At 70.2% G+C, this 24,376-nt stretch overlaps 2 protein-coding genes across 8 annotated transcripts; both read right to left on the reverse strand.

Moving 5' to 3' along the window:
- Nucleotides 1-632: 632 nt before the first annotated feature.
- On the reverse strand, nt 633-9,210 carry TNNT2 (troponin T2, cardiac type). Of its 6 annotated transcripts, none has more exons than XM_045817086.1 (16): nt 9,077-9,210; nt 7,351-7,396; nt 6,944-6,954; nt 6,825-6,839; nt 6,431-6,511; nt 5,985-6,020; nt 5,398-5,431; nt 4,801-4,861; nt 4,486-4,602; nt 3,911-3,988; nt 3,431-3,541; nt 2,697-2,705; nt 2,284-2,393; nt 1,854-1,944; nt 1,024-1,064; nt 633-854 (listed from the first exon to the last, which is right to left on the reverse strand). In XM_045817086.1, the coding sequence occupies exons 2-16, from the start codon at nt 7,386-7,388 to the stop codon at nt 809-811; spliced, it is 879 nt and encodes a 292-aa protein (XP_045673042.1). In that variant the 5' UTR covers nt 7,389-7,396; nt 9,077-9,210; the 3' UTR covers nt 633-808. The 6 variants fall into 6 exon arrangements, with proteins under 6 accessions (XP_045673042.1, XP_045673018.1, XP_045673011.1 ...); XM_045817062.1 differs by having other exon boundaries at nt 2,697-2,702; nt 9,077-9,186; XM_045817055.1 differs by having other exon boundaries at nt 7,351-7,393; nt 9,077-9,160.
- Nucleotides 9,211-11,755: 2,545 nt separating this feature from the next.
- LAD1 (ladinin 1) lies at nt 11,756-22,919 on the reverse strand. Of its 2 annotated transcripts, none has more exons than XM_045818108.1 (10): nt 22,397-22,919; nt 17,826-17,966; nt 16,092-17,178; nt 15,574-15,678; nt 14,515-14,552; nt 13,352-13,418; nt 13,094-13,231; nt 12,899-12,985; nt 12,595-12,669; nt 11,756-12,237 (listed from the first exon to the last, which is right to left on the reverse strand). In XM_045818108.1, exons 1-10 carry the CDS (start codon nt 22,429-22,431, stop codon nt 12,232-12,234), a joined length of 1,779 nt encoding a protein of 592 aa, XP_045674064.1. In that variant the 5' UTR covers nt 22,432-22,919; the 3' UTR covers nt 11,756-12,231. The 2 variants fall into 2 exon arrangements, with proteins under 2 accessions (XP_045674064.1, XP_045674056.1); XM_045818100.1 differs by having other exon boundaries at nt 13,352-13,412; nt 14,509-14,552; nt 22,397-22,918.
- Nucleotides 22,920-24,376: the final 1,457 nt, after the last annotated feature.

Below are 24,376 nucleotides of genomic sequence, written 5' to 3' on the forward strand. Positions count from 1 at the left end.
TTTCTGTGAGTCAGGAGCCCGGAGCAAATGGGCCTTCGGTGTGGGTCCTCCAGGCAGCCCGAGGGGCGCTGCCTGTGGGGGCCACCGCACTCAGGAGGGCCCCCCAGAGACTCCTTGGAAAATCAGGGACTCGCGCAGGCCCTCGGGGATGGGAGGGGGTGGGCCGGCAGAGAGGTGGGGCGTTCTGGGGGAGGGAAGAGCAGGGACCAGGACTCTGGCCTGCCCTGCCCTCTGCCCGTCCCCACCCTGGCCTGGGACAGCAGGGAGCCTGGCACCAGGACTGTCCCTGAGAGAGGACCCACCCTTTCCAGAAACCAGCTGGAGAGTCAGGGGCGGAGCCCCCGGGGGGGGGGGTTCTGCACCTCCGTCCTGCCTGGGCACAGACCGGGCCAGCCACCGGGGCGGGCGGGACAGCCAGCAGCAGCAGGTTCTCAGTTTCCACTCCTCCCTCTGCGGCTCGATGTGGACACCCCCTGCTCCAGAGGCCCCCCCACACCGTCCCGTCATGGGGACTCAGGCCCTGGCATCTGGTGGGGGAGGGGCCGCTCTCCTGTCAGGCCCCGACCTGCCAGATGAGACCGGGGTCTCACCTCGGTTTCCCTCCCCCTGAAGGGGAAGTAACAGAAATGCCGTGCGGCATGCGGTGGCTTTTATTAAGGGCTTGGTGCGGACATGGGGGGCAGCCGTGCACGGCGGCTCCAGGTGGGTCCGTCCTGGAGTCCAAGCAGGAGCCGCCCCCTGTGCTGGGGGCGGGGGGCACAGCGGGGGGCATGCAGGGCACCAACGCGGCAAGGAGCAGATCTGGGCTTCACTTCCAGCGCCCAGTGACCTTGGCCTTCCCGCGGGTCTTGGAGCTGCAGGAGAAGCAGGACTCCGTCAGAGGGGACACAGGGCCGGGTGGGGGCTGAGGGTGGAGAGGGGCAGCCTGCAGTGGGCAGTGGCTTGGGGGAGAGGACGGGGGGCCCTGAAGGGGGTCAACAGAGGGCTGGGGTGGGGCAGGAAAGGTCACACGCGGTTACTCACACTTTCTGGTTGTCATTGATTCTGTTCCGGAGGACATTGATCTGTAGGAAAAGTGGTCAAGACGGGGTCACCGGGAGCCCCTGCGGCTCAGGCCCCAGGTGGCCTGGGGTGGAGGCAGGTGGGAGGGCATCCCTGTGACCCTCACAATGACCCTGTGAGAGGGCAGCCGTGTCACCCTGTCGAGGGGCAGAGCCAGAGGCCTGACACAGTCGATGTGGCTCCAAACTCCTCTCTGCCACCAGGGGAAGTGTGTGGGGACGGGGGACCCAGTGTCACAGGCCTGAGATATGTCGGGGGTGCAGCAAAGTGGACCCCAGGAGGGAGGCCTGCTCCGGGGGACAGGGGGGCGCACTCGGGCTGGAGCCGGCTGGGCTCTGGTGCTGTCTGTCCCCCTGGGGTCCCCCACAGGCTGTGGGTCTGGGGCTCAGCCCGGCGCTTTCCGCCAGGCACCGAGAAGTGAGTGCGTCTCTGGTGAGGCTTCCTCCCCCCGGAGGTCTGGCTCCCCGCGTCCTGGCCCCCAGCCCGGCTCAGGGTGCCTGGCTGCTGCCCCTCAGCCTTCAGGGCCGATCCCTGCCCAGCGACAGGGAGGGATGCCCCAGGGCTGGAACCCCTGGACGGCGCCCTTGCTCAGCCCCACCGAAACCTCAGAGCTGTCCAGCCACGGCAGCCCAGCGGGTGTCACTGACCGCTGGCGGGGACCAGGCACCTGGGCAGGTGCATGACTTGGAGGGGTGATTACTGGGGAGGGGGGGATGGGCGTGGCCCTGCTGTAGGGTGGGGCCCACTCAGGCGGGAGGAGTGGGCTGGGAGGGGGCGCCCGGCCGGCTCGCCTCGTATTTCTGCTGCTTGAACTTCTCCTGCAGGTCGAACTTCTCGGCCTCCAGGCTGTAGATGGTCTGCCACAGCTCCTTGGCCTTCTCCCTGCGGCCGGAATGGGGGTGGGGGGCGCTGAGGACAATTCGCCTTCCTCCTCATCCTGACCCAGCCCCAGGGGCTCAGGCCGCCAGGCCGCCTGCCCGCCTGCCCGCCAGCTCAGCGCAGGACCCAGAAGGCTGGGGACCAGTACGGGGGCGGGCGGGCGGGCAAGGACAGCCAGGACAGGTGAGTGGCTGGCGGCACCTGCGGACACCAGTCCCGCCAAGTGCGCCCTGGCGGGATGTGTGGGGTGGCGGCGCCCCCTGGTGGTCGCAGCGAGAACGCGCCCTCGCGGACACCCTCCTAGTGCGCTTGCTCGCAGCCCGCCCCCCGCCCGGGCCCCACCTGAGCTGGTCTTCATTCAGGTGGTCGATGGCCAGCACCTTCCTCCTCTCCGCCAGAATCTTCTTCTTCTTTTCCCGCTCCGTCTGCCTCTTCCCACTTCTCCGCTCCGTCTGGCAAGCAGGGGGCAGGGCGTTCGCTAGAGGACTGCCCCTCCGGCGCCCCAGCCCCCCAAAACCCGGTGGGGAGTGGGCGGGGCTGCAGAGGGGCCAGGTGCTGGCCCTCTTCCTGCAACGCCTGCCCCGTCCCCCCCGGATCCGCGGGGAAACTGAGGCAGGGGCAAGGAGAGTCGTTTCAGCCGACTCCTTCGGCCACACCGGGATCCGTCCCCTCCCCCGCCCCGCCCCACCCTGCCCCGCCGGGATCCCCATCCAGGGAGCCCCCAACACCAAGAGGCCTCTGTTCGCTGTACCCACCTGCGCCTGCTACACCAGCGCGCCACAAGAGAGAGAGCCCCGAGAGAGAGAGGCGGAGGAGACGACAGAGACAGAGAGTGCGCAGGCCCGAGGCGGAGAGACGGGGGGGGCGAGGAGAAGGCGGCTCAGACGGGTCCAGGGCGACCCCGGTCCCCAGGACACCAGGACGAGAGGCCGGGGCAGGGCCAGGCTGCTGCCGACAGCAGGGCCGGGCCAAGAGTTCGGGGCCGAGGCAGGGGGGCCGGCCCGGTTCTGAGCTGGGGACTTCAGACGGTCACAGGCACCCCCCTCCCCCTGTCCTGTGAGAGTGCACGGCCGGCAGGCAGGGCGTCGAAATCGGGAGAGGACAGCGAGCCCCCAGGAGGAGCGAGCCACCTCCCCGGGGTGCGCCCCGTGTGGGCTGGCTGGACCTCAGGGCAGCAGGGCCGGCCGGTCATGTCAGTCCTGCCTTACAAATGAGGATGTGGAGCCCCCCCCATCCCCCCGTCCCCGGGCTGTCCCCAGCCCGAGTGCCCTCCAGCCGGAGCGGCAGAAGCCGTGTCCAGGCCTCGCCTGAAGCCCCCACCCCCCACCCCAGCAGGCCCCTCTCGTGCATCCACAGCCAGGCTGAGCGCCGGGGGGCGGGGGGCTATGGGGCAGGGGCCCCGCAGTCTCACCCCCAGCAGCGGGGCAGCTCCCCCTCCCACCCTTGGCCCCTCGGGACCCCCGCGCCCGGAGCCTCCGCGGCCGCCCACCTTCTGGATGTAGCCTCCGAAGTGCATCATGTTGGACAGGGCCTTCTTCTTGCGAGCCTCGTCCTCCGCCCGCCGCCGGCTCTCCTCCTCCTCCCGGCGAGCCCGCTCCTCCTGGTGGGGGCGGCGGGGGGGGGGGGCGGGCAGCGGGTTGGGGCGGGGCTGGGCTCTGGGCTCTGTGGGCTCTGTGGGCGGGTGAACTGTGCCCCCCCTCCCCCCGCCCCGCTAGAAGCCCCTGGGGGTCCGTGCACAGGCTCCGCCCCTGGGGCCGGGCGACCCGTGGTTGTTGAGTGAATGCCCGATCAGGCCCCGGGTGCCTCGGCCGGGCAGAGGGCGGCGGGACTCTGGCCGCACGGTCCTGCCTCGTCTCCCGTGGGCGCTCAGGGTCCACAAGTGCCCGGCGGTCACTCCCTGCTCGTTCGGACCGGGGTCTGAATCGGGAGCAGCTGGGGCCTGGGGGCGCCAGGGGCGGGGGTCACTCACCGCCAGGCGGGTCTGCCGCTCCTTCTCCCGCTCGCTCCGGATGCGCTGCTGCTCCGCCCGCTCCGCCCGCCGCTTCTCCTGCGGGGAGAGGCCGAGCCGCGCAGTGCGCGGGGTTGCGGGGTGGGGGGAGTCCCGCCTCGCTACGGCCGCCCACGCCCGACGCCTGCATCCAGCCCCACCGAACCTCCCGCGCTGGGGGGGCCGGCCTCCGAGATTTGAGGGAGGCCTCCGCCCCGCCCTGGCCTCCGCCCCCCGGCCTCTGCCCTGTGCTCGGAACCCCACCTCGCCTTCCCTCCACGGGGGGACAGCTGTGCCTGGAGGTGGGAGCCAGGGGCGGGGCGGGGCAGCCGCTGCTGACCAGTCACCCCACTGCAGGGGCCTGGCTGCCCGCAGCTCCGGCCCTCGGGGAGCAGCACCCGGGCTGCTGGGGGGCAGGCGGGGCTCCGGACGGACAGCCCGCGCCGGCAGGGGCAGGGGCTTCAAGGAGGGCTGCCTGGTGGAGGGGAGGCCCAAGGGTGGAGGGGGAGGGCAGACAGGGGCCTGGGGGGTCCCCGGTAGGGGCGCGGGGCACCTACAATCCGGTCCTTGAGGGAGAGGAGCTCCTCCTCCTCCTTCTTGCGGTTCTCAAAGTGAGCCTCGATCAGCGCCTGCAGCTCATTCAGGTCCTTCTCCATGCGCTTCCGGTGGATGTCCTGCGGGGCGCCCGTGCTCAGGGGAGGGCGGCAGGCCCCCTCGGCCTCCCCCGGGGCCTGGCCGGGTGACGCCGACCAGCCTCGCTGGACGCCCTCCCGAGCCATGTTCTCCCAGCCCGCAGGTCATACGGTCCTGCTTTCCCATCGGGGGCCCGGGACCACCCAGCCGGGCCTGCCCTCCCCGCAGCCCCCGCTCACGTCGAAGTCCAGTCTCTCTCCGTCGGGGATCTTGGGCGGCACCAGGTTGGGCAAGAAGGGCCTGTGGGAGAGGAGGAGGGGCCCTGAGCGCCTGCCGGTCGGAGAGGCCCCCACCGCCTGGGACACCCACCCCCTGGGACGCCCACACTGTCCTCACACTGTCACCGTGAATCTCAGGTGCTGGCCCTGAGACCCGGGGAGGGCGTGGCTGCTCAGAACCACGCCCCCAGGACGTGGAGAGGCTGTGACCCCTCAAGGGGTTTGTCGGACTCGGGGTCCCTGTGGCTGGCCCCACAAGATACCCCCGGAACCTGGGAGCCCTGCGGTTTGGCCCCCCCCGCCCCGACACAGGTGCACCAGGATGCCTCCGACTCCTGTCTGCCCACGGGTCTGTGTGGGGCAGCTGTGTGCACACAGGTGGCCGGGCAGGGGGTGCTGCTGGACAGGTGACAGCCGGGGTGTCGGGCTGGGCTGGCCTCAGTCTGTCCCCGGAACCTGGACATGTGTCCCCTGGGCGTGTGCCTGCCACACCCAGCCCACAGACCTGGCCGCCTTCCCTCTGCTGCCAGGGCCTCCCCGCAGGTGTGCCCCGCTCACCTGGGCTTGGGCTTGGACTCCTCCACGGGGCCATCTGGAGAGGAGAGGGGCACAGGGCTGCCGGTCAGGAGGCCCCGGATCGGGGCCCCGCTCTGCCCTAGCCGGCTGGGTCCCGGGGGCCTCTGTCTCCCTGTCTGCACAGTGAGCCCCTTCCAGCCCCAGAGCCCCCGGCTCCAGGAGCACCCCAGGGTGGCACACCCCACACATCCACTCAGAGAGGCTCCCAGGGCCCTGACTCCCCGGGGACAGGGTTCCAAGCCCCGTTGGCCACTCCCCACACCCCGGAGGCGTGACAGTGACCACGGCAGTGACCCACTGTGCGCACTGGCTGTGCCTTCGGATTTCAGCCCCACAGCCCCATACCCTGCGGGCAGTTCTGCCTGGTCTCCAGGAGCCTCACCCACAGACGTGGCCCCGAGTAGGGACCCCAACCCCGGCCCCTCTACCGCGGGGCAGCCCACGGCAGCTGCTCTGGACGGAGGAGGGCACCGCGTCTGCCTTCCCCCCGTGAACCCCTGCTCCCCACCTCCCTGAGAGCCGTCTCCCCCCACTGCCCCAGACCTCTCTCCTGGGCCCACACCACTCACCTTCGGCCTCTTTAACTTCCTCTTCCTGTCCGTCGTCTAAGCAGAAGGTGAGAAGTGAGCGAAGCCCTGGCTCTAAGCTCAGGACCCCCTGCCGAGAGCCCCCCCCACCCAAGCCCCCACTCCCACCCCCACAGACAGGACAGGACCCAAGTGTGCCCTGCTGGCTTCTGGGCTCACGGAACTGTCTCTTCACACAGACAGGCACATAGCACACAGCCATGAACACGCGTGCACACACGTGCACCCGTGCCCTGGGCCCAACACGGACTCGCCCCACACGGAAGGGGCTCAAGGTCACGGTTCCTTGATGGACAGTTGGCAGCTGAGTCCCAGCCAGACGGGAGGCGTGGCTGCCCAGGTGGGAAAGCAGGTCCAGCGGAGGCCCTCCCGCCAGCCCCTCGGGAGGGTGTTGGGGCCCCGCCCCCAGCCCCGCCCCCAGGGCCCACCGTCTGCCGGGGTCTCCTCAGGCTCCGCCTCGCCCTCGGCCTCCTCTTCCGCCACCTCCTCTTCCGCGGCCTCCTCCTGCTCTGCGTGGGCGGCAGCCACAGTGAACCCCCAGGCCCCACCCGCGCTTCACGCAGCCCCCGGGGCAGGAGGAGTGGGCGGGGGCCCAGCGACCCCGCGCCGGCACGCTCTGGCCCCGGCGTCCCCGTGCACGGCGCCGGGTGGACGCGGCCTGCCGCCCGCAGCGCAGAGCCGAGCGGGGGCGCCCGGCTGAGCGACCGCGACCCCAAAGGTCGCCTCCCTGCGTCTTGCAGGAAAGCCCGCCGCACCCGGGCGCCCCTGGGCCAGGACACGGCCACCGGGTCTTCCCTGGGTCTGGGGGCTGGGGCTCCTTACCTTCCACGGCCTCTTCTGCTCAGGGGGGCGGGGCGGGGGGGCCCCGAGGAAGGAGACAAGAGCCGGGTCAGTGCGACACCCGGCGGCCCGTCCCAAGGAGCGCGCGGGCGTGTGCTTACCTTCCTGCTCCCTGTGGGGCAGAGGGGGCGCAGGTGGGGCCGTGCACACGCGCGCTCACACACACGCTCAAACACACGCACACACACACGCTCACACGCTCGCACACACGCACTGGCCGTGTCCTGCGGCAGACCCGGGCCTCGCACCCTCACCGCCGGCCTCGGTGCCAACCCCGAGCCCTGAGCGGGGCACTTGCAGGCAGGGGGGGCCTGTGGCTCTGCAACCCCTGTGGGTCCGCGTCCCGGGGACCCAGCCTCCGGGCCCCCCTGCCTGTGACCGGGCCCCCGGCCGACCCTGGAAGACAGCATCTCTACCTCCGACGTCCCCAAGACGGGCAGAGGCAGAGCACTCGCGCCCACCCTCCTGCTCCCAGGGATGGGGGCGGGAAGGGGCCCCCCCCACTCACCCCTCGTACTCCTCCGCTGCCTCTTCTGCGTCCGACATGGCCTCTGCTGTCCCCCCAGAAAGAGAAGACCTCAGCGTGGGGGCGCCGGCTTCCTCAGCGCAGCCCCGCGTCGGGCAAGGCCGGGACGTGGCCCGGTCAGAGCGGCTGTGACTGGTAACACGGTCGTGTGAATGTGGCCACAGGGAAACCAGTCAAAGTGCCCAAAGGCACTGCCTGCTCTCCGGTCCTCAGTCCCTGGGGTCGGGTTGGGAGTCCGTGGCCCACCAGCTCGGCCCCCCACCCCCAGCCTGGGCCCCCAGGTGGCCGCCAAACCGGCGACCGAGAACTGGGGAAGCTGCTCCGGGAACCTCTCTCTCCGCCCTGCCCTGCCTCCCGCCAGCTCAGAGCCGCTGGCCCTGGGGTGCAGCACGTGAGGGAGTAGCGTGGAGCCTTCTCCCTGCTCCTGGGGGCACACCCAGCCCCCCCCCAATAGCACACCGGCCCCCAGAGGGTGGGGGAGGGCCCTCCTACAAGGGTGATGCCCGGCCAGTGGCCGGAGACGGGACGATGAAGGGGCAGGGACAGGCTGAGCAGGGGACAGTCGAGACCCTGGCAGAGCAGGGGTGACGAAGTCCTAAAGCAACTCTCCCTCTCATCCACACCCCCCACCTGCTTCCCCAGAGATTGGGGTCACCTCTTGGGGGACCACCTCGCACACAATGGACAGCAGAACACATGCTAGCCATGGAGTCAAAAATCTGGGTTTCTGAAAACCTAATTTTTGCTGTGTGACCTTAGTTTGGTTACTTAATCTCTCTGGGCCTCAGCTGACCTCTGTGAAATAGATGAGCTTCAAGTTCTAGTCTCGCAGGAAGTCTGAGTTTCGGAGGAGTGTAGCCCCACCCTCCACCCTTGTCCCCAGCGCTCAGCGGGGGGTGGGAGTGGGGGTGGGGGAGGCTGGGGGCAGCAGGGAGGGGCAGGGGGCAACTCGATCCTCGCATCTGCTTCTCCTGCCCCCGGGAGGACTTGCCCTAGAAGATCTGGGTCAGGGGAAGAACTCGGGAAGTCAGGGGCCTGGAATGTGCTGGAAATTCCTGACACTCTGGGGAAACGCTTCCCCAGTTTTTTCTCCACCTGCACAGAAGAAGCTAAAGAATCGAGGGGGTGTCTCTGCGGGCGTGTTGGGCGGAGCTCGACTCGGGGGCCCTGCAACCCAGCGAGCTGGGCTCACACTCCCTGGACCTCCCAGGCCTGCTCTCCGGCGAGGAGGGGAGGGCGCTGGGTCTGGGCCTCAGGCCGTGGCCTCCGAGTCCCTGGGGAGAGGCTCTGACCCCCCGGATCGGCCCTGGCCACTCTCTCTGCTCTCTGGGGATCAAGAAGGACCTGCCTGGAAAGTTTCAGGGGGGTGTCAGACTGGAGGGGGGCGGCGATGACCCTGGGGGGGGCCTGTTGTCAGAGCCTCGTTGTACTCAGGCAGGCAGGGCTGGCGGCGGTCTCGCCCGTCCTGCGGATGAGGAACCGAGGCCCCCCACCCGATGGGTCTGCAGCGGCCCATCTGGACCCCACCTCGAGTCTCCGGCGTCTCACCGGGGTCCCCCACCCCGCCCCACCCCGCACTCCTCCTCCGAAGTGTGGCCTCCTCGCCCCGGGAGCGCGGGCACCTGTGACCCCGACGGTGCTCAGAGCGGACGCAGGCCCCCATCCCTCTGCTCCCCACTGCCCATGCGAGCATCTGCCGGAGTCTCACCTCGGACAGGAGCTGCCGATGGGACGGGACCGGACGCGGCGCTGCTGCCCCCGGGCAGGGACCGGGCAGGGACTGGGCAGGGACTGGGCGAGGGCTGGGCGGTCGAGGGCTTTAAGCAGCACCCGGGCTGGGCCGTGTGGGCCGGCCTCTCGGGGGGCAGGGAGGCACGTGTGGGGGGCGGTGGCCGCGCGAGGGGCGGGGGGTGTTGGCTGCTGTGACGGCAGGTGCCGGGGACGGGGCTGACACCACATTTGCTCCTCTCCATATAAGCCCATGCGGTGGTCCAGCTGCCGAGATAAGCTATTTAAAACCAGAGCAGATATGCAGGGGCCGGGCGGGGGAGGGGAGCCGGCCGGTGACAGAAGCCAGCTGTCCCTCCTGACAATCCTGATAAAGCAGGTGCCAGCAGCCGGGCCGGGAGGGAGGCTGGGGACAGGGCAGAGCTGGGGGCAGGAGGCACCCCCGAGACACTGCTGAGTGCCTCGTGGGCACAGACGCCCCCCAAGCACCAGCTGCCTCTCGTGGGCTGAGTGGCCTTCTCAGAAGGCGGGGGACGGGCCTGGTGAGGACATCTGCAGAGCGGGTCTTCTCCGTGACCCCAGAGCCACGCGGCCAGCCCTGGGCCCCAGAGAGGGGCGAGCTGGGCCTCGGCAGGCCAGACGGCGGTGGAGCTAACTTCCGGTCGCCAGGGGTGGTTCCCCCGGGACGGGCGGCCGGTCGGCCGCGTAAGGGCCTCGGAGCTCGTACTCCAGGGCTTTCGGAGGAAGCTGGGACCTGCCAGACCTGCTGCTCTGCGGGACTGACCCGCCCGCACGGGGACGGGCATTCCTGCTGTCGGCCGCCTGGCGTGTGTCCTGCCCCCCCCCCCAGTCCAGCGCCCAGGACACTGGGGGACTCAGTGCGCCACCGGCATGAGTGGGCGGAGGAAACCGAGTCTGGCGACAGCCGAGCTCTCTGTCCTTGGCCGGTCCGAGTCCCCAAGGCCCCCGTGTGGGCTCGGGGGGAGGGGCAGCACCGTCTGCACCGGGCTTCCCCTCCCGGCGCCCTGGCCTGACCCCTCCTCGGTCCTCCAGATCTTGCCCTCTGTGACCCACACTCTTCTCCGCGGGCAGAGGAGGTCTCGCCCAGCCTCCCCAGCCCTGCCACCGCAGAGGCCCTGTGCTGGAGCCGCTGCTGGCATCCCCAAGAGGCCTCCCCGGGCTGGACGGCCGCTCCCTCCTCACCCCTCTGCCCTTGGACTCCTGCCCCATCCTTCAGCCGAAACTGTTGCGTCTGTGGTCCCCAGGGACCTCGGGGCCCAGGGGCCTGATTCCACCCCACCCCGCCCCAGGCTCAGCCCCTGCCAGCAGGACACGCTCGGGCCATGTGCCTGCCTGCCAGCACCCTGGGGCCAGGCCGAGAGGGGAGGGTGCAGGGGGCAGGGTTGCAGAGGAACGGCGACAGCCGGGCTCCCCCATCCGCGTCCCCCAGGGCGCCGCCTTGCTTTGGGTCCCGGCCTGGAATCGCCGGCACTTAGGTGCTGTGTTTGCTGCACCCTCCCCTGACTGGAGCGGCCTCGGTGGCCATGGCTGCTCGTCAGCCCCACAGTGCTTCGAACAGGCCCGTGCCCCGGAGAACCCCACGGACACCCGCGCATCCCCGCGTGAGTGTGGGAGCCCCTGCCCAGTGGCTCGGAGGTGGGGGTCGATTCGGAGAGCTGGGAGGCGGTCCCTCCGCTGGTGTGGCCATCCAGCCGCCTCCAGCAGCCACGCCGTGACACGGCCCGGCTGCTCCCGACCTTTCTCGATGTCCTCTGTCCCTGCCAAGGGGCGCGAGGCCACCAGCGCAGAGGGCACACCCCTGGCGGGGTCCCAGGCCATGGGGACAGGAGGGCTGGCCCCAGGGACCCTCTCGGGAGCCCCCTCTAAGAGAAGCTGACGGGGGACCTGCCGGCCGGGGACTTTGTGGAGCCACAACCTCGAGGCCCCTGTGCGAGCCCGGAGCCCCTGGGCAGTGCCTGCCCTCCCCTCTCCCTGCCCCAGCTGGGTGCCCGCGCTCTCCAGGGGGAGCCTGGCCGTAGGGGGCCAGGGTGCTCGGGGCAGGCCTGGGGCCAGCTGGACGCGGTCCAGCCGGGTCACACGTGGGGCTCTGAGGGCCTCCCGTGCCCAGACCACAGGCTCCGAGACGGAATGTGCTGCGCTGAAGGGCCGGGTTCTGAGGAGCCCTCTGCTCCCCAGGCCTGCGGGGGGCGGGGGGGGTGGGGGTGGGGGGGGTGGGTCTGGGCTCCTGTATATGAACGTGTTTTCAATTACAGCGTCAGGAGGTGTGACCGGGCACCAGGCGGTCACAGTGGGGCTTGCCCTCGCCTGCCCCTCACCCCCCCACAGCCCAGCTCCTCCGAGCCCTCCGGGGCCACAGTGTCGCGGAGCTGGGAGACCGAGTGTGGGCAGAGTGTGTGTTTGAGGGGACGGGCAGCTCTGCACCCCCAGAACCACTGCGTGGGACAGCTGGATGCAGCCCAGCTTCACGGGAGGGAAAGAGGGGGCTGCCAGGGAAAGGAGGACTCACCCCCCCAGCCCACACAGCCCCCCCCACGCCCCACAGACGGTCGCCGTCAGGAAGCAGAGGCAGCAGACAGGAATCCATTGGAAGGGGTTATTAGTCGCTTACACCTGAGAGTGGGTGGGTTTCCCGGGTCTTCCTGAGAACAGCGGGGGGGGGGGGGACGGGGGGGCACAGAGCAGCACGGGGGTCTGCCGGGCAGTGAGGGGCGGGCGAGCGGGCGAGGCGGGCTCAGCCAGCGGGGGCTGGCCCCAGCCGGGAGCACACCGGACAAGTGGCCCTGGAGTCCCTGAGGGCCAGTGCGGCCGGACCCCAGAAGTGAGCAGGAGTCAGGAGGCGCCCCCGGCCAGGACGCCGAGGCCCCTGGGGGCTGACGTGAGCCAGGGCGGCCCCGGGGCTGACGTGGGTCCCGGCTCTGCGGTGCCTGCCCCGGACACGGCCAGGACGCACCTGCCCCTGGGCGGCAGGGACGGGGCTGCGGGGGTCTCCCGGACGGACGGTCTGGCCCAGGCCCCAGGAGAGAGGGATCGGGGTGGTGTGAGGCGGGACGCAGCTGCAGGAGGCTGGCGGGGCCCTCCCTCCAGCCCCGGGCGCAGAGCGGGCGGGCGGGCTGGTCACACCTGTGGGACAGAGGTCTGTTCGGTCAAGGGGAGGGGCAGGGCTCTGGACAGCAAGGCGTTCCCTTGTCCGAGCCCCACACCCACACTGGGCCGCAGACCGCCCTCGGTGGGGGGGAGGGGGGCTCCCAGGGCTTGGGGGCACAGCCAGCTGGGGCTTCTTCCCCCCAGGAGGGGGCGCACCAGCCCGAGAGCAGGACCGGGAGCATTCTGGGCGGAGCCACCGCCGGCCGGCTGCTGTGCGCGGGCGTGTGCAGGAATGTGCGGGCGTGTGCGGGCACGTGCGGGCGTGTGCGGGCACGTGCGGGCGTGGGGCGGGCGCGGGGCACCTCCGGGGCAGCCCCTCTCCGCTGCCCTCACCTCAGCATCCAGGGACGGGTCTGCTCTCTTCTCCCCGCGGGTCCTCCGGGCGGCGGCCGGCTCTCCCTGCACCTCCTGGTTGGGGGGTCAGGTTGGGGGCGGGACTGAGGCCAACTGCAGCGGGGCTTGGGACCCTCGGCGCCTCCCCCTTCCTGGGAGGGAGGGCCCCACCCCCCCCGACCCTCAGGCCTGGGCACAGCCCTGCCGACTCCCCCCGTCCCTTCCCGCACGCCCCTCACTCCTGGGGCCCCTCTGGCCCGCCGCCCCCCACCACGAAGGGGTCCGCGGCCGGAGGGGCCGGTACCTGGGGGTCCTCCTCCATGGACTCCTGGGTCCTGCTGATCCACAGGTTGAGCCTTGACGTCACGACCCCGGAGAGCTTCAGGTTGTCCTGAAGAGCGGGGCTCCCGTCAGGGCGCGGGGCCGCGGGCACAGCCACGCAGACCCGGAGGCCACCACCCCGCCCCCGGGGGCTGTGGGCACCACCCGGGCCCCTCACCTTCCGGCTGGCGGCTGTCTCCGCGCGGCCCGCGCCCGCCAGCTCCTTCTCAAAGAGGTGGCGCTTGCTGGCCACCCCCACAGGCGCCACGAAGAACTCCGTGCGGGAGGCGCCCAGAGCCCTGATGGACTCGGATCTCTGGGGACGAGAGCACAGGTGCTGACCCTGGGGTGGGGGCTGGGGGGCGCGGCAGACGCACACCCGCACACCTGCATGCCCGCATGCCCCCACGCCCGCAGGGGCCGCCGCGCCGCCCACCTGGATAGCCGACTGGTATCTCTCCAGCTTCTCGCCCAGCTTCGGGAGCCTCACGCTGGCGCTGCGGCACAGAAGGACGACAGGGAGCAGGTGAGCCCCCGCCCCCCGGAGGGCGGGCTGTGTCCCGCCTCCCTGGCCGGCTGAGGCCACCGCGGCCCAGCCCAGGGAGGGTCCACCGACCCCAGGATGGTCCCCACCGCCCTGGAGACAGCCCATCCAGCAGGACCAGAACCCTGCCGTCCTCACCGGGCCTGTCACTTCTCCCCACACGCACCCCCTGGGTCTCCCCCTCATCCGCCCCCCAGCGCACTCGACCCCAGCCCCGCCGGCCGCCCAGACTCTCTCCCCACACGGACCCCACCCTGTGCCTCCAGCCCAGACCCTCAGGCCCCAGAACAGGGACCAGACTCCGGGCCCAGCCAACAAGGCTCCCAGGGTCTGGCCCCTTTCCCCCCGTAACCCAGCACCCCTCAACCCCCTTCTCCATGTGCTTCTGAGCCCCCAACCAGACACGTGGTACCCCTCCCCTCACACTCGGCTCTCACAGGCTGCCCCCTGCAGGTGAGATGCACCCCCCCTTCCCATGTGGAAAGTGTGACTCCGGCTCAGATGCCAGCTGCCCTGGGACTCGCTCTCCAGCCCCTCGGGCCCACGGGGCGCTCTCGAGGATCAGCCAGGACGTGAGTCGTGGAGGGCAGCACCACGTCACACCCATCTCTGTACCCCGAGTCCCCACCCCGGCCCGGCCCAGGGTGGCAGGCCTGGGTGACCGTCCAGGGCTGATGGACGCGGCGCCCACACGCCGACGGCTTTCCAGTCCCAGTCTCAGGCCCGTTCCTTGTTTTCAGTGCACGGTCTTCCTGGCACTTCCGCCCACGTGTGCACTCACCACGCGGGTTCACGGGCCCCCGCCCCACCTCTGCCTTCACAGCCCCACCCAAGCCCTGCTCCTCCCCCTCCCTCCTCCTGATCTGCCCCGCCCCGGGCCTCTCCAAGGGCCTCAGCTGGCCCCCACTAAGGGAACCCAGTCGCCCTGCTGGTCCTGGAGCCCTGGGCCGTGTCCCCGCATGGGGCCTGCGGAGCAGCCGGGCTCAGCAAACACCAGCCGGACGTGAGAATGTGACCAGACAGGACAGGCGGCGCATCTGGCCCCTGACCTGCGGGTTAGGGTTGCTTCGGAGTTATTTATCCTGGAGCTCATCTGAAACGAGAGAGAGAGACCCTGGTGAGTCCGGGGTCCCCAGGGAAGCCATGGCCCCCTCAAAGGAGGGCTCAGCACTCAGAGCAATTCCTCCTCATGCCCCCCACCCCTCCGCTGCTCAACCCCCAAACAGGCCTCCGTGGGAGGACCCCTCCTGTCTGGGAGACACCTGCCCCCACCCACCAGCCTGGGTCAGAAGCCTCTCGTGGGGCCCCTGCAGGTGTTCTTGGGGTGTCTGCAGCACCTGCTGTGCTGTCCGCCCCCCGTTGCCCATGGCCCCGGTCAGGGCCTCTGGCCTCCACGCCAGATGCCCACACGAAACACGGTAAAAAATGAGTGAATGACCCAGAGAGCAAAAGAACCGGAATTAAACACTGGAGAGGGCCAGGAGAGTGTCCGTGGGGCAGGCCATCTGTACTTCCGGGGCTGAGCAGAGCCCTGCCTGCCTCTGCCCTCTCGGGTGGGACCAGAGGTGGTGAAGGCAGGTGTATGGACGAGCCAGCACCACGCCAGGATCTCCATCAGCACCCCTCCAGCATCCCCTCCAGATTCCCCCCAGCATCCCCTCCTGCATCCCACCTGCATCCCCTCCAGCATCCCTCCAGCATCCCCCCAGCATCCCCTCCAGCATCCCCATCTGCATCCCCTCCAGCTCCCCCTCCAGCATCCCCTCCAGCTTCCCCTCCAGCATCCCCTCCAGCATCCCCTCCAGCATCCCCTCCAGCATCCCTCCAGCATCCCTCCAGCACCCCTCCAGCATCCCCACCACACTCCATCTTCCTGCAGCCCCGGCTCTCACCACCAGGGGGTGCTGCTCTCGTGTGTCCACACCCACCTTCAAGCCACTAAGCTGCCCACCTCTCCTAACTCAGCCTGCTCTGCTTTGGCCCCCAGGGGAATCCAAAACCCCCTCTGTCCAGACGGTGGTCCTCATGTCTGACCCAAGGCCCCCATGCTGTGGCAGACACCGTGTCCCCGGGCTGCCCTCCAGGGTACGGACAGTGGGGCCCTGGGCTCTCACCCGGAAGGAGATGGTCCTGGGGCTGGAGCGCTGCAGGGAGCTGCTGTAGGTGGCCCTGGGGGAGGGGGACGTGCCCTCCTCTTCCTCCTTCCTAGGAATTTTCACCTGGATGGAGAGGGGAGGGTCACACGGGCAGCCCTGAGCCCCAGCTGCCATGGGGACGCCAGGTGGCCCGGCCCATCCCAGGAGCTGCAGGAGGAGGGGAGGGCGGGGGTAAGAAGGTCCTGGGCCCACCTCTGCTGCGGGGATGGTGGACACGGCTCTGTGGAGCCAGACGGCCCGGCAGAGTGCCGGGGGGACTTGCAGAAGGACCCAGCGTCTGGGGTCCTGAATCCCCCTCAGCACCAGCAGCCTGCCCACCCCCCGCCCACGGTGCTCCCTGTGCTGGCAGTGAGTGGGGAGCAGACAGGGAAAGAGGGCACAGCCAGGGTCAGCCTGGAGGTGGGAGACGGGGGACAGCACGGGAGCCGCAGACACCTGGGCAGGACGGGGGCGGAGTGGGGGGTGGCACTGCCCACCTTGAGTGTGATGGGCGGGAGGCTGGCGGTCCTGGACAGCGGGCGGCATGTCCCTGGCTCTGCTGAGGACAGCTGGTCCTTCCCAGGGGGAGCAGTGGCTTTCTGGCCTCCCCCAGCCGCTGGCTGCTCCTGGGCCTGAAGCTGAACCTGGGCCTGGGGCTCCTCCCTGGGCTGGGGCTCCTCCCTGGGCTGGGGCTCCTCCTCGGACTGGGGCTGCTCCTCAGGCTGAGGCTTCTCCCTGGGCTGGGGCTGCTCCCAGGGTGGGGGCTGCTCCCTGGGCTGGGGCTTCTCCTGAGGCTTGGGCTGCTCCTCAGGCTGGGGCTTCTCCCGAGGCTGGGGCTGCTCCCTGGGCTGGGGCTTCTCCTGAGGCTTGGGCTGCTCCTCAGGCTGGGGCTTCTCCCTGGGCTGGGGCTGCTCCCAGGGTGGCGGCTGCTTCCGAGGGTTAGGCTGCTCCCCGGGCGGGGCCTGCTTTGAGCCCAGGGCTCTCTTTGGGACCAGCTTTGTCTCTGGGGTCGACGACTTCTCGAAGAGCAACGCTTTCTCAGACACCAGACTCCGTTCTGAACTTGACGTCTTCCTTGGGTTCGGCAGCTTCTCAGAAATGCCTGTTTTCTCTAGAACTGTTTTTTTTTTCTCTGACTCCTCCGCCTTCTTGGACAGCAATGTGCTCTCAGAGCTGGAGGCTGCCCGTGGGCTGGGCCTCTGCTCCAGAGCCCCCACCCCCTCTGGAGCAGAGGGCTTCTTCTTTGAGACCCCCTGCTGCCCGCCTCCTGGCTCTCCGCCCACCAGGTTCTCCTCCTCCCGGGCCCAGGGGCCCCGCTGCTCCCGGCTCAGTCTGCGGCGAGGTGGCGCCTCCCCATCCTTCTTGGGCGTGGGGGGCCGCTGCTCAGCCTGCCCAGGGCCTGAGCCGTCCCTTCCTTCCTCCGCCTCCAGCCGCTCCCGGACGGGGGCCTGTGAAACCTCCACCAGCTGTCGCCTCTGTCTCCGCTCCTGCCGGGTCCTGGGGACGGCCTGGGCGTCCTCCTTCTCCCCTCCGGAGCCCGGGGATGGTGACGTGGGCCCCCCTGCTTCCTCCACGCTCGGCAGCCTGAGCCGGAAGGTGGGACACAGAGTCAGAGGACATCAGAGTGGAGAGAGAGCCCGGGCCTGTGTGGAGGGCAGGTGAGGCTCACTTCATGGGAGAGCCCAGCACGGTCCCGGCCACTCAGCAAACCCTGGGCCCTTCCCCTTCTGCCCTGGAACCCCAAGGCCTGGTCAGTCCCCCCCCTTAGAAGGGGAGTAGGGGGAGTCCGGACCGGGGCTCGGCCTGGTTTAATGGGAAACGCGGAGCCTCGGAGCTGGGCAGGTCAGACGGGAATGCAGGCCCTGCCACGCCAGGGGTGCTACGTCGGCACGGCGCCCGTGTACGCTCTGACTCAGTTTCTCCACCCGTAAACAGGTTCCTGGGTCCTCTCTGGGCGAGACTGTGAGGCCTGAGTGGGCGATGCCCATCAAAGGCCCAGCAAAGCTCCACCTCCCAGGTGGAATGGAAGGACCGCAGCAGTCTGAGGTGGGAAGTGAGGGGGCCGGGCAGGTCCAGGAGGGCCCGGGGATGGCGGGGCAGGCGACAGTCCTCTCCATGCCCTGAGCCACACACCGCCCCCCCCCCCGCCCCGGGCAGGCCAGACGCCACACCAAGTCGTCACCGTCACAGGGGAGAGGGCGCAGCACTCGGCCCCGACCCTGATGGCGCACCTGACCGAGGAGGGCCGCCCTCTGTCCTGGGCGGGCCGGGGCGCCTCGTCCTCGTCCGCGGTGGAGCTGAGGTTCCGGTGGCGTCGCCGATGCTCCCGCTGCTGCTCCTCCGCATCCTCCAGGCTCCACTGCCGGGCCAGGCTGCGGCGGGGGTGAGGGTGCAGGTCAGCGAGGCCCCAGGACCCAGAGCCTGGCCAGCAGCGTCTAGGTGGCGCCCTCTGCAGGCGGCCACGGGCACTGGACCCGTGCACCACCTGCACCGTGTGTGTGTGTGTGTGTGTGTGTGTGTGTGTGTGTAGGGTGATTCTGAAGACCCAACCGAAGACATCTCAGAAACACTTCTGTGCGAGGGTCACATGTTGAAACGATATTTTGGAGTAAGTCCGATATAGTATTGAAATTAAAATTGCGTGTTTCTTTCTGTTCTTCTAATGGGTCGACCAAAAAAATTTAAGTTTTAAATACGGCTCGCATTCTACATCTATTAAGCATCTCTTAATTTCTGCTACAGCTACAGGATCTGGGTTGGGCCAAGTTTCTGGGTCGCAGCCCCACTGACGCAGTGGCAGGCTAGCTCCGTGGGCGAGGTTGCCCTGAATAGCAGCGCCTCGCCCCCACCCACGGGGTGCCCGTGGGGTCCCCGCCCCTCGGTTGTGACGGTCAAAACTGCTCTCCCACATTGTCGGGTGTCCCCAGGGAGAAAAAGCACCCCCACCGAGACCTGTGGGGCTGGCCTTGACCGTGGCCCCGCAGTGGGAGTGAGCCTGGGAAGGCGGGGCGGGGGGGGCAGGAGGAATTGACAAGCACCCCCTTCTTTCTGGTCCCAGGTTCGGTGGACGGGGCAGGGACACGGTCCAGCTTCCCAGAGCGGGGGCTCGGGAGGAAGAATGCCCGCTCCTGGAACAGCCTCCCGTGTCGCTGTCCCTTCACCCCCCAGGCACTCGGGGCCCCTTTTAGAACCAGCTCTGACCTGCTGCTCAGGAGCGAGGGGACCCCGCCCACCCTTCACTGTCACAGACGCCCTCACAGCCACTCGGCCGCCCACCCGTGCCCCAGTGGCTTCCTCCAGTCGTGACCCACCCACCACCTGCCAATCAAACGCCCCCATCCGGCCCCATTCCCCGCCCACCCACCCCCCGCTCATCCACCACCCACCACCCACCACGGGCTGGACCCACCTGTCCTTCCATCCCAACCAGAGCAAACACTCCCCGAGCCAGCTCCACGTCAGGATTGTGGGGCTCTCCAAACAAGGCGGGGTCCCCGCCCCGGCACACCACCCCAGCCAGAGCACAGAAATTGCTCTGCAGAGGGAGAGAGCGGGCACTGCAGGTTGTCGGGGGGCTCAGGGCGGGGACAGGCGGCCCTCCGGCTTCAGGGACGTCTCTGCCCCCTCAGTGGGGACAGGGGGCTCCGGTCAGGGCTGCACGGCCTTGGCCACGGAATGAGGGCAGACCGCCGTGGCCTCCACACGACCCCGCGGGCTCCGCACACCACTCACTCACGTGTCCACTCTCCTCCAGGGATGAGTGAGGGTCCCTCGGGGCCCAGGCCCCTCGGCCTCCCCCGTACAGGCTCGGAAACGCCGGCCCAGCCGACCTCGTCCCCAGCTCGCTCCCTCTGCGGACCCTCCCCCGCCCCTAGTCCCCAGTCTGGGGTCGGCGCCTGGCCTCCAGGGCCGAGGGCTCCGCCCTCCGGGGACAGCGCCGCACCCAGAGGACCTCCGGTCCCCTGACAGTTACGGGAACCCCCAGCATGCGAGAGGATACCTCGGGGCTGGGGGGGGCTCATCGGACCTCGGGGGGCACACTGACACCTGCTGGGGGGACACCAGCGGGGGCGAGGCCCTGACTGCGGTGCCGCCACCCTGCCTGGCCCTGGCCTGGCCGTGTCACTGCCCCATCACCCTCAGCCCCCCCGCCCCCCACAGCCCTGCGGCGGGGGGGGGGGCAGTCTTGTCCCCGTTTGCGGATGAGGACACGGAGGCTCGCAGCAGGCACGACCTTCCTCCAGCGAGCCCAGTGGATAGAGAGCGAGGGGCCGAGACGGCACCCCAGGACAGCCTCTCAAAGCTGAACGCCCCTAAAGGGCCACCTTCCTGGCGCCGGCAGCGGCGGGGAGGAAGGAGCGGCCGCGGAGGGTGTGGGGTTCCCCACCCGGGACAGGCTGGGCGTGAGGTCAGCCCGGGAGAGCCGGGCTGGGGAAACCCCAAGGCCCGAGCACTGACCTTTCGGGCCCCAGAGCCTGGCCCGGGTGGAGTCCGGGGAGTCCCAGCCACCCTCCCCAGCTGATCGCCTCTCCCTCCCCGCGGACAGCCCTCTGCTCTGCCTCCACCTCCTTCGGGGGCACGCACCCCCGCCTGCCTCCCTATGGGGCTGGGGTCCCCGGCTGCTCCGGTTAAGGGGGCAGGCGGGAAGGCCGCCCCAGCACTGAGGGTCCCAGGGCTCGGGGCGCCCAGCCTGCGGGCCTCAGAGGACAGGGCAGACAAGGGGGCGCAGGCCTGGGCTGAGGCCCAGCCCCGCCAGCTGTGTGACCTTGGGCCGGTCCTCAGCCCCTGAGGGTTCCACACGAGGAGGGTCACCCCGGGTGGTCCCTGAGGTCTCTCCTGGCCCTGGTGGTCCGGGAGACATGTGGGGGAGGCCGAGGGCACCTTGGGGGGGGGTGGCTGCTTGAGGCCCGGGCAGGAAAATGATTAACCACGGGCCGCTCAGGGCAGGAATTCTCAGATCCACCTTCACCCCCCGCAAACAGGCCCGGCCCGGCCCCGCCCTCGGCCTGGCCAGCCCAGAGAGGAAAGGACAGGGCCACGGGCCAGGGTGCCCGGCCAGCCGGCCGGCCAGGCCTGCACGGCGCCTGAGCCAGAGTTGGGGCCTCAGAACGCACACGCCGTGCGGAGGGTGGGCCGCAGGCTGGCCCCCTCTCCCCTCGGTGCCCCCAGCCCGACGGCTGGCGGTGACTCACACTCTCTCCCTTCTGCCGCCGGGCATGCTCGCCAGGGAGGCGCCCTCCGCTCTCGGCGCCTCGCCGGGGGCCCTGGACTCCGGTGGGAGCGGGGCCCCGCCCCGGCCGCCACGCAGGGGGCGCGCTCAGACCAGCCCCCGGCCCACCCGAGGAGTCACGGCGCCCACGACAGGCACACCCCCCCACACGGGCAGGCGGGCGCTCGGGCGGCATCCCCCGCCTGTGAGCAGACAGCTCCGGGGGCAGCGTGTCTGCGGAATGTCCCCGAGCCGGCACGCTTCGCTGCGGTCTGCGGTGGACACTGCCACCGGCCCTCCTCAGACACCCAGGACCCAGACTCGGCCACATGGGGGCCCGTCGCCCTCACAGGCGTCCGCTCCAGCCACAGGCCCGCACACACTCGTGCACACACACTCGTGCGCACACACCCACGGACGCGCCGGCTCCCAGGGCACAGGCACACCCACGGGCGGCCCCGGGCCCGCCGACCCACACGCAGAGTCCAAGGCCGTGACGCGGCCCCGCCCGGAGCGCATACCTCCCCTGGGGTGTGTCTGGCCTCCCCGGCAGCCCGGGGTTCCTCTCCCAGGCGCCTGAGTCCCCCCCACTCCTGGGGCTCAGCTTCCCCGCTGCAGACCCGAGGGTCCTGCTGTGCTTCCCAACAGCGGGACCTGGACCCCCGCCCAGGGACATGAGTCGCCGGGGGAGGCTGGGCGAGGTCCTGCAGGAGCTGTGGATGCCGCCACCCACAGGGAGGGGGAGACGGGGATCCCAAGGCCCCCTTAACGGGGAAGGCTGGGGGGGGCAGCGCCTGCAATACCCTGGGGCCCACCTGGGAGGGGCCAGAGGCCAGCTTCTACCAGCCACAGCCACGGGCCGGGGGAAGCAGGGGCCCGGTGGGAGGTGTATGGGCCTCGGTTCCCTTGGGGTGGGGCAAGATGGGCGAGTGGCAGGTCCTCAGGGCTACGAAGGCAAAGGTGCTCAGAGGAGGATTTGTGGGGGGGGGGGTGCAGGGGGCGCCGGGACAAGCTCCCCTCCTCTGGCCCTTACAGGGCGTCCAGCAGGCCGGGGACAAGGCACCGGTCCCCAGACCCTTCGGGGCCCCACCCACAGATAAGATACGCTCTGAGAGGGACGGCATCTGTCCTGAGGCCACCCAGCCCAGGCAGCGCCCAGGAGTCCACCCTCAGACCTGAGGCTCACCCTCGGGGGGGGGCTCCATCCCCACAGCCCCTCCCCTCCTCGCCAAGAGGGGCTGAGGGGGCCGAGGGGCACCCCCTGCCCCAGGGCCAATGGTAGGGAGACAGACTTCTCTGTGCCAGCGAGTTCGGGCCACATCCCACGGCCTCTCAACCCCCAGGGTGGGGGTGGGGGGCCGGGGGCCCTCCAGGACCGGCCCTCCCCAGCCACCCTGTGTGTGCGTCCTCAACCCAGGAGGGGGGAGAGGAAGCCTGGGCAGCAGGAACACCAGCCTGCCCCTGAGGGCCCCCCAGTTTGCTCCCAGTGCTGTGCCCCCGAGGAGCAGCCAGAAGGGTCTGGCCTCAGTGCCAGGATCCCCAGCCGCGACCCCCCCAGGGACGCAGCTGCCCGCTCCCCGCCACCCGGCTCACCTGGACAGCGCCGACCAGTCCTTCCTGCCGGACATGCTGCTGCTGCTGCTGCTGCTGCTGAGACCGCGCGCTCCGCGGGCCGTCTCACCTGCGCGCCCCTCCCCCGCCGCCGGCCCAGGTAAGTCGCTTGGGCTTATATCCCCCGCCCGCACCGCGGCGCGCGCTGATTTGCCGCGGGGAGCGGCCCCGGGGTGTGGGCTCCCGGGTCGCCGCCCTCGTCCCCGCCCCGGCCCCGGTGCGCTGGACAGACGGCCGCTCGGACCGCGGGAGCGACGCCCGGGCGGCGCGGAGCGAGGGCGGCCGGCTTCCTGCTCAGAACCAGTCGGACCAGCTCGGCGCTGGGCGCCTCCTCGCGCAGGTGTCGCGGCCCAGGGTGCCGGCGGGGGGCGGGACCGCAGATCGGGGTCAGGCTGAGCTCACTGCCGGGAACGACTGCGCCCGAGAACCCCAGGGCAGGAAGCCGGGGCGGCAACCGAGCGCAGGTACCGTAATCTCCGGTGGAGAGCGCACTGCACTGCGGGTCCCGGGCTGGCCCCCCGCCGCCGCCCCCCCCACCCCGCGGCTGTGTGCGCCGCCCAGGCCCGCAACAGGCCCTGGGACAGGCTGGGCGGTGCCCCTGAGAGGCGGAACCGCGCCTCTCAGACTCAGTTCAGCGGGATCCGAGCGCGCACGCGGCTGACACAGGGAAGAAGTCCCCGCGCCGCTCCGGGTCTCTGGTGACGGACTTTGGGCCGGAGGGGCGGGTGAGCAACAGGCCCGAGGAGGCTTCCATTTCCCCAGAAGGAAGACGTGGACACGGGTAACTGATTCTGGGGCAACCGGAGGCCACGTGGACACTACCAGCCCCGGCCCACCTGGGTGGGTGGGGGCAGGAGCTTCCCACGCAGGGCGAGCCTGGGGAGCGCATCTTCCCTGACCGGTCAGAGCTGCAAGGCAGCGGGAGCCTCGGCACCCTGGGCGCTCCAGTGCGGGGACCCAGACCTAGGGGCCTCTATTGGGCCCCCTCCAGCCTGGCCTGCCTGTGGCACTGGCCCAGGGGGGACGGTCCCAGGTCTCCCAGTGAAGGTCACACGACTACGGAGCAGAAGCCTAGAACACACACAGCACCCACCCGCGGTGGCGTCTCCTTCCCCCAATGCCCCCTCCTCCAGGGAGCCCTCCTTCTTGGCACAGGAAGCAAGGACAGGGGTCCCGGGGCTCAGTGCTGGCCTGGCCTTGAGCTCAGATCCGACCATTCGTGCACCAGGCGACATCCCCTGCTTCCTCACTGGGGTCATGGGAGTCAGACCTTGCCCTGCCCGCTTCCTGGCGGGGGTTGGGGGGCTCAGGTGAGTGACTGCTCAGCATGGGTGTCACCAGGTGAGAAGGCGACAGGGCCAAGGCCCCGGAGAGCCCTGTGCAGAGGCCGAGGCAGGTCCGTGAGCCCGTTCCCAGGGGAGGGCAAGAGGGGGTGGCAGCGACCTGCGGGCCCCCGGGCACCTGGGCACCTGGGCAACAGGTGTCCCCTGGTGTCAGCGTTGGTGCCCACCCCAACTCCGGAAGGAAAACTCTCCAGGCACTTGGAGTGTGGCCCTTGCGAGGACACCTCCTGAGGCCAGGGGACCGTCACGGATCTCCAGGCCCGAGTCTGCCACTCTCTTCGCAGACACAAAAGCCCACCCACAGGCGTGGGCAGTAGGCATGCGGGCGACGTGCACGGGTCGTGGGTGTGTTCTCCAGCCACCCGTGCCCGGCGCTGTCCCTGCAGCAGGTCCTCGGCCGGCAGCCACCAAGGGCCACCGGCCACCAAGGGCCACCAGCTCGAGCTCCATTTGTAGTGGCAGACGTCCGGAAACCACCCCCCATCTCTCGACGGGAAAAGGGGGATCAACCGTGGCAGTTCAGCCCTTTCGCACCGAGAACCTGAGCTGCAGGAAAATGTGCCCACAGAGAGGCTGCGGCCTCAGCCCGAACCCTCCCAGGGACAAAGCGGAAAGCCAG

The sequence above is a fragment of the Phyllostomus hastatus genome, unplaced genomic scaffold (genome assembly GCF_019186645.2).
Source record: "Phyllostomus hastatus isolate PE091 unplaced genomic scaffold, TTU_PhHast_1.1 phas_contig_148, whole genome shotgun sequence".
NCBI lineage: Eukaryota > Metazoa > Chordata > Mammalia > Chiroptera > Phyllostomidae > Phyllostomus > Phyllostomus hastatus.

Excerpts from the sequence above, each read along its gene's own strand:
- LAD1 (XM_045818108.1), bottom strand. The coding sequence starts at position 22,431 with ATGTCCGGCAGGAAGGACTGGTCGGCGCTGTCCAG. Across the intron at positions 14,553-15,573 it reads CCAGGACCATCTCCTTCCGG|ATGAGCTCCAGGATAAATAA; the intron begins GTGAGAGCCCAG and ends CTCTCGTTTCAG. Across the intron at positions 13,419-14,514 it reads AACTCCGAAGCAACCCTAAC|CCGCAGCGCCAGCGTGAGGC; the intron begins CCGCAGGTCAGG and ends CGTCCTTCTGTG.
- TNNT2 (XM_045817086.1), bottom strand. The coding sequence starts at position 7,388 with ATGTCGGACGCAGAAGAGGCAGCGGAGGAGTACGAGGG. Across the intron at positions 5,432-5,984 it reads GGAAGTTAAAGAGGCCGAAG|ATGGCCCCGTGGAGGAGTCC; the intron begins GTGAGTGGTGTG and ends TCTCCTCTCCAG. Across the intron at positions 855-1,023 it reads ATCAATGACAACCAGAAAGT|CTCCAAGACCCGCGGGAAGG; the intron begins GTGAGTAACCGC and ends CTTCTCCTGCAG.